At 43.0% G+C, this 7071-nt stretch overlaps 1 protein-coding gene and 1 pseudogene across 1 annotated transcript; one reads left to right on the forward strand and one right to left on the reverse strand.

The window, feature by feature from the left end:
• Positions 1–422: 422 nt before the first annotated feature.
• Positions 423–3429, reverse strand: LOC111950505 (group XIIB secretory phospholipase A2-like protein). Its single transcript, XM_023968162.2, has 4 exons — positions 3038–3429; positions 1976–2064; positions 1116–1281; positions 423–775 (listed from the first exon to the last, which is right to left on the reverse strand). The coding sequence occupies exons 1-4, from the start codon at positions 3291–3293 to the stop codon at positions 657–659; spliced, it is 630 nt and encodes a 209-aa protein (XP_023823930.1). The 5' UTR covers positions 3294–3429; the 3' UTR covers positions 423–656.
• Positions 3361–7065, forward strand: LOC111950573 (zinc finger CCCH domain-containing protein 6-like; annotated as a pseudogene).
• The last annotated feature ends 6 nt before the right edge of the window (positions 7066–7071 follow it).

Here is a 7071-nt window from a genome sequence, read left to right on the forward strand (position 1 = left end):
ATGTTATTATGGCATGGGCAGTACCAGGAGGTTGTTTTAGTTCTAAAAGCCAGGAAACTTACTTTTTTTATTCCAAGATTCAATTTCTATAGAACCTGTCCTGTTTCACGTTGTATATATTTAACTRAATAAACTGATGTCTTTGTATCTCAGGACTAAGTGTGGAGTAATGTATAATTTCTACCTAATGGGGCAAATCATTTTTTTAAATCATGAATTAAGTTATGGTGAGACATAAAACACATTTGAACTTAATAGAAGATAATGTGGCAGTCATCTTTGTAAGTTCATGTACAGTATATTTGTATAGTTTAAACTTCAGATTTGTGTGCATTCTGRGTTCCCCTGTTTTCAGGAAGAGATGCAGTRTGAAGCACATGGCATTCTCAGATTTTCCACAACTCAAGAAGACAAATACAAGATTGGATTGTAGTACATGTTTTTTTGCAGATTTAAAAAATAAACCCAACAGTTGTTGCAAATATACAGCACTTGTTCTGTTAAACAAAACAAAGTTAAACACACCAAATAAATTACACAAATAGCCAAGTCGCATCTCCAGCAGTCATTTGGAGTGACGTATCCCATGTTACTTGGTGAATAGGAGAGCTGTCTGTGTGTGTGTGTGTGTGTGTGTGTGTGTCTATAACCCTAATTTAAAGCTCATCCCTCTCCTCTCCTTCACAGAGGCAGGCTTCCCTCTGGCTGTTCATGTAGGGCCTGCAGCCCAGAGTCCAGACTGTGTTGAACAGGGTGTCTGCTACCGTCTCACAGGCTAGAAGGTAAAGAGGGACATGGGGATGAGAGTTAATTACTGGCCTATTTAAACATCTTGAGCAAAATATCAATAAGCCTGATGAAAGGGCAATGAAGTTCAGGTATAGGGCTGTAGGTGTAATCTGTGGCTCTGTATGAATGTGTACAAGCTGTCAGATCTTAGGTTTTTCCTTAATTCCTTGCACCCCCTCAAAGTTCATTGGAGAAAGTTTGAGGGGAGGGACGTTGGAGCCTCCTGCAATGGACTTTGAGAGAGAGTTGAGGAATCAAGGGCTTGACGGCTTCTACACTTGTTAGACTGTGGAACTTTCCATGTACACTGCATCAGGTTGACTGACCTTCYACCTTTGACATGAAGCCCAGGCTCTTCTTGAGGTCAGAGCAGATGCTGTGGAGACACCAGCGGAACTTGGAGTCGCAGCGGTACTTGTTGGAGCCGCAGGTGTCGTAACACATATCCAGCTGGTTGCAGCACTTAGTCATGGCAGGGATACCCAGATCAACCTTTATGGAACAGGACAAGGATGGTGAGTGTGCATGTGCGCTATGATGGTGTTATACACTGAGTGTACAAAACATTAAGAACACCTTCCTAATATTGAGTTGCACCACCTTTTGCCCTCAAAACAGCCTCCATTTGTCGGGCATGGACTCTACAGGGTGTCGAAAGCGTCCCATAGGAATGCTGGCCCATGATGACTCCAATGCTCAAGTTGGCTGGATGTCCTTTGAGTGGTGGACTATTCTTGATACACACAGGAAACTGTTGAGCGTTTAAAAACCCGGCAGCATTGCAGTTCTTGACACACTCAAACCAGTGCGCCAGGCACCTAGTACTCATACCCTGTTCAAAGGCACTTACATCTTTTGTCTTGCCCATTCCCGGTCTGAAAAGCACTCATAAACAATCCATAGCTCAATTGTCTCAAAGCTTAAAAATCCTTCTTTAACCTGCCTCCTCCCCTTCATCTACACTGATTGAAGTGGATTTAACAAGTGACATCAATAATGGATCATAGTGTTCCTAATGTTTTGTAAACTCAGTGAATGTGTACTGTTCAATCTGTATATTATTGGAGTTGTATGACCAATGTACTATTTTGATTTGCGTTCTATAAAAATACTTGATTGTGGAAATGTTTCGCTGAGCATTAATGTGTGTGTGCGCGTGTGTTTCCAATAATCTATATATGCATACACTATTGGGTACAGGAAGGCCTAGGAAGTAGGCACTGCATCCGTTGGGCTCCTGCATCTGGTAGTCAGGGCGAGGAAGAGCAGCTTTACCTGAGGTAGAAAGAATGTTAGAGACATTAGTTCCCTTCAACTCAAGAAATGCCATGAGGAATATTTTAATTCCACTTTTATGTTTTTAAAATCCAATGAGGAAAATAGGAACTGGAATTTCTGTTTACTTCATAAATTGACTGAATMGACTTGAACTGGAACGGAACCCAACCTTGATCGCCATCCACACTTGATTGACCAACCCAGCAAAGGGAGCCCACTGGGCACAGATGTCAATTCAAAGTCTAATCCACATTGGTTCAACGTAATTTAAGTTACATGATGTGGAAYCAACGTTGATTCAACCAGTYTGTGCCCAATGGGAGGTTGGATGGCCGTAACTTATATGTCAGACAACAGACGTTGTTGGGGAAGATTATCAGTTCATAAATGGTGGTAACCAAAACAGGGTCCATGGTCAATACAGGTAAAGTCCATGGACATATGATATCAATGGTGAAGACTACAGCCTAGCTGTGAATCGCTGAGTATTTCACACTTTACCTCATGACACCTCTGCCAGCTCTGCCAGCTATCTCTCCTTGCTCATAGTCCACTGACTAAGGTGCATTATCAGATGTGAGGTGATAAAGGTTATTAGTAATGTCAAATTAATTCCAGGTATAAGCTCTCCCTAATCAGTTATACAGTGTTCTTGCATTTAAGAGTTTGAATGGCTTTAACATGAGGCTGTGTTAAGACTTCAGAAAATCTTAATGTCCAGGTTTATCTTCATTGTGTACCATCTCCCTAATCTATAATGGATCTCTACCTGCCGGATAATCATTACACAATTTGAATTTAGGATCACATGGAAGCGTTCTGTACAAAACAGAATATCTCGGCTAACTAATCACAAGCCTGGTCTAGATCTAGATGGGCTTGTTTAGCTAACTCCTCTGACTATCGTTGGCATGCCACGCATATGATACATGTATGATAGGCTAGCCAGAGGAGTTGATCATGTTCTTACCATATCGACAGCGGTACTGGCACACTCCATCGCGTCCGCCCATAAGCTCCAGCATGGAGTCAAAGTATCCATTGACGGCTTCAAAGCCTCCTCTAACYGAGTTCAGTCCCCACTCGTCCTCATCCTCTGCCTGGGAGGGGTCGACAGGGGCCTGGCTTGGGTCCACTGGTGCAYGTTCCTCAGCGTCCTGGGAGAGGGTCCCCTGGATGGAGAGGCCCAAAACCAGAAGGAGAGCAAGGGAGGCCCAGTGTGTCATATTGAGGTTCAGAGAAGCGAAGGGACAGCTAGGGACACAGCGTTGATGATCCACAGAGTTCAGCTGGATGAATGAGAGAAGCACAAACACAGAGAGAGAGGGAACAAGACAACTCTGTCGCGTCAACCGGCACCCAGACCTGGACTTTGAGCTAGACACCGGGACAGCCTCCACTGTGGAGGAACGAAGGTCAGCTCCTATCTAGATTGTATTTATGTTTTAAAGGTGCCCAAGGTGTGCTATATTTATCTGTTAGTAATGCTAATGTGCTTCATTGTAATCATATTGGTCTCAGTGTTTTGACTATGACAATAGACTGGTGATTATGGCATGAAACAGTCAACTAACTAATTGTACTTCACACAAATGATGGTTAGAAAAAGAATCAATGCACTGCATTACTAGACATGACTTATTCAACAAATTCAAAGATAACATAGGCAAAGCTTGGCCCAGACACTTAATGGTGTCATGAATACGACTGATAATTATCTTTCAACATGTTCTAGTGTGCTGAAGAACGTGCACTTCGATCAGTACCACTCCCGAAGGAACGCAGTTGGCAGTGGCACGTAGGCGGCGACGTAGTGCACACGTGCTCGGAAGTAAGCAAGGAAAACGTCATGTCTTTCTCTGGTGATTTTTTTGTTGTGTGTTACTCATGTTTTTTTTATTAACAACAAATCAATACAGAAAGTACATAAGGTTCTCTGGTGAGTTGTTTGTTTGGTGATAGCACTGGCTTCGTAATCGAAATTATATTTTGGGAGTACTTGTCATGGAAACATATTTGTGCTGTTCGCTCATCTAACAMGACGAACCGCTTGCAAGTGAAGTGCGCGAGCGTCAAGATAGAGTGGTGCAGGTGCACGAGCCAACACGCACATGCAACGTTGTCTGCAGTGAGCATTGGCTAGCTACTGTTTTAAGCCGTTAGCAAGCTACCTGGTTAGCAACTGCAGTATATAACTATGACCTAGAKACATTTTGTAGTGGTCATGAATGAATAATCACTCATTTCTATTTTGAGGAGACGAGTAGGCCTACCCGACACAACAGTGTACGTCAGCAACATGGCATTCAGAATACTTTTTTCAAGTCTTCCAAACAAAGAATTTGACACGGCGCCTTGTGAGCCGAGAGATAGGTAAGTTACTATAATACAAGTAGTAAATATTTCTACTGTCTCTCTTATACTATGCTGGATTAATGTAACTAGCTAACTAACTTAGTCAAGTGTTTCAGCTTTGAATTGGAGTACATAGCCAACTGTGAGAATTGATTGTATCCAATTTCTCAGATTTCAAAGGGATGAAAGGCAACTGGAACCAGTTAAACTGGAGGAGAACGAAAGGGATGCCCAGTCCAGAAAGTGGCCATTGCAAAGGGGTCAACAGAGTGGCCCCAGGAAGAGGAAAAAGGGGACCAACAGGTGAACTTGTCATGTACTAAACAGATGCTGAATAGGACAATTCAGAATGGAGAAGTTTTTTTGCTAAACATTGACATAAGCCTAACTAACATGGGCCTATCTTGCGTTTGTGCAGTGCTTTATACTAKTAGGCGAATTGCACACCACATACCTGTAGATCAGGCCTCTCCAACCCTGTTCCTGGAGCGATACTCTCCTGTAGGTTTTCGCTCCTATCCCAGTTGTAACTAACCTGATTCAGTTTATCAACCAGCTAATTATTAGATTGAGCTGCGCCAGATTACGGTTGGGGTGACAACCTACAGAACGGTAGCTCTCCAGGAACGTGGTTGGCGAGCCCTACTGTAGATTAAAAAGTTGGTATAGAAATAGGCCACAAATCATTACCATTTGGTATTGCCCCCTTTCCTTTTGATTTTATGTTATAACGTTACACTTTTTGTGTTTTTCTGCAGGAGCAGGCCAAGAAAAGTAAGCTTCATAAATGCCCATCACAATCTTATAAAGAKTTTGACTCTGTGGCCCGAGACTACAACATGGTGAAGTGTGATTTCGAGCAACCAGGCTTTGACTTCAGTAGAGACCTGGACTTCTACAGTGATAGCAAGGAGGGTGCATGCCCAGGTCATGCTACAGAGAAGGGTGGGTTTTTATGGATTAACCCTTTTACTATTAACAATGCATTCAGACTTTAAAAGGAGTGTAGGATTTTAATTTCATTTAACTTGTTCCACAGATCCTGATCAGAACAAGGATGTTCACGGTGTAAACGAGAAGAAAGGACGAGAGCAGAAGAAGCAGCGACGGGAGCCTCAGCAGCAGAGACTTGACAACCAGGGCAGAGGGGGAAACTGCCAGGAGGGGTGGGGATTTTACCYGACTGGGTGGACACGGAACTAACCAGCCCAGAGACTTCTCCAACAGGGGTGGAGGTGGTTCCAACAGGGGTGGAGAGTGGAGCAATAGAGGCCGGGGCTGTGACAAGAGGGGCGGTTTTCTCAGAAGAGGGGATTGGTCAAAGCGAGGCACTGACCGGTCACGTAGAGGTGGACGACAGTTCCCAAATGATGTACGTTTAACACTGGTAATTCAAAATGAAATCATGCGTACTTCCTTGTCAATATCCATAGAAATGTCATTTGTAGCTTTACGATGTGCTCGGTTACAGCAAAGGTTCCCAAGTCAGTGATTTCAGTCTAATATACATTTTCACAGCTGATTCCAACCTCTTCCAGGAAACTTTGACTGGAAAGGGGAAGAAGAACATGACAAAGGAATTCAAAGACCAGAATGGTTTGGAGATTGACGGAAGGTTAATCTGTCGAAATTTCCTCAGGGGAAAGTACATCAAGGCAGGTTTCTGTATTTTATGATTAGAAATTGTAACAATATTAATGGGCACTTGTCATTGAACCTAAACCCAATATATTGAAATGATAGTCAGGTATGTTTATGTTGACTTTTACAGTAAATACTGTCAGTGGCCTGACCCATTTGTATAGAGACCCCAACAACTTATTTTGTTTTGCWAGGTGATGACTGCCAGTTAGAACATGCTCTGGAAGTCAACTACTCGATCAACGAAGTGTGTAAATTCTACGTCCAGGAATCCTGTTAGAAAGGAGAGKGCTGCATATACATGCACAATATCCTTTTCTCAGCTTATTCTAAATGTCCCTTATGTAGTGGTTGCCACTGGGTGGGTGAGGGGGGGAAATGACTGTACTCTGTTTTTAGTACTGTTTCCTTGTGTATCTGTCCTTCTACCTCTTGTTTGTGAAAAACTTCAAATTTGATCACAAAATAATAACTTAACAACAAAATGGCTGCCGTAGGGGTAGATGCAGATGTTTTTTCTTTATTTCCTTGACCAAGTACCCACAGAGTTTCCCCTGCAAGTTCTTCCATCCTCCATCCAAGGAGGAGCCAGTGGTCACAAAGGAGTCGGCGACAGCTGAGGAGACAAAGCCTGTCATTGACATATTCTTGAATCCCCTAAGGTTAAGAATGCAAGTGCACACGTTTCTTTTACTGTCCTTGTGGGGACCGAAAATGTATTTTCATTCATTTTCCCTAGCCCTTAATSCTAATTGTAACCCTAAACCCTAAGCTTATAATAGCTTAAGTCCTCATCGGAACCTGAGAAATGTCCTCACGCTGGAGTATTTTCCTTGTTTTACTAGCCCACACCACAGTAATGTATTAGAATAGTAAGCCCCCCGCACCACAGTGGTGTATTAGAATAGTAATCCCCCCACACGACAGTGGTGTATTAGAATAGTAAGCCCCCCTGCACCACAGTGGTGTATTGGAATAGTAAGCTCCCCCGCACCACAGTGGTGTATT

This window comes from Salvelinus sp. IW2-2015, linkage group LG1 (assembly GCF_002910315.2).
Source record: "Salvelinus sp. IW2-2015 linkage group LG1, ASM291031v2, whole genome shotgun sequence".
Lineage (NCBI taxonomy): Eukaryota > Metazoa > Chordata > Actinopteri > Salmoniformes > Salmonidae > Salvelinus > Salvelinus sp. IW2-2015.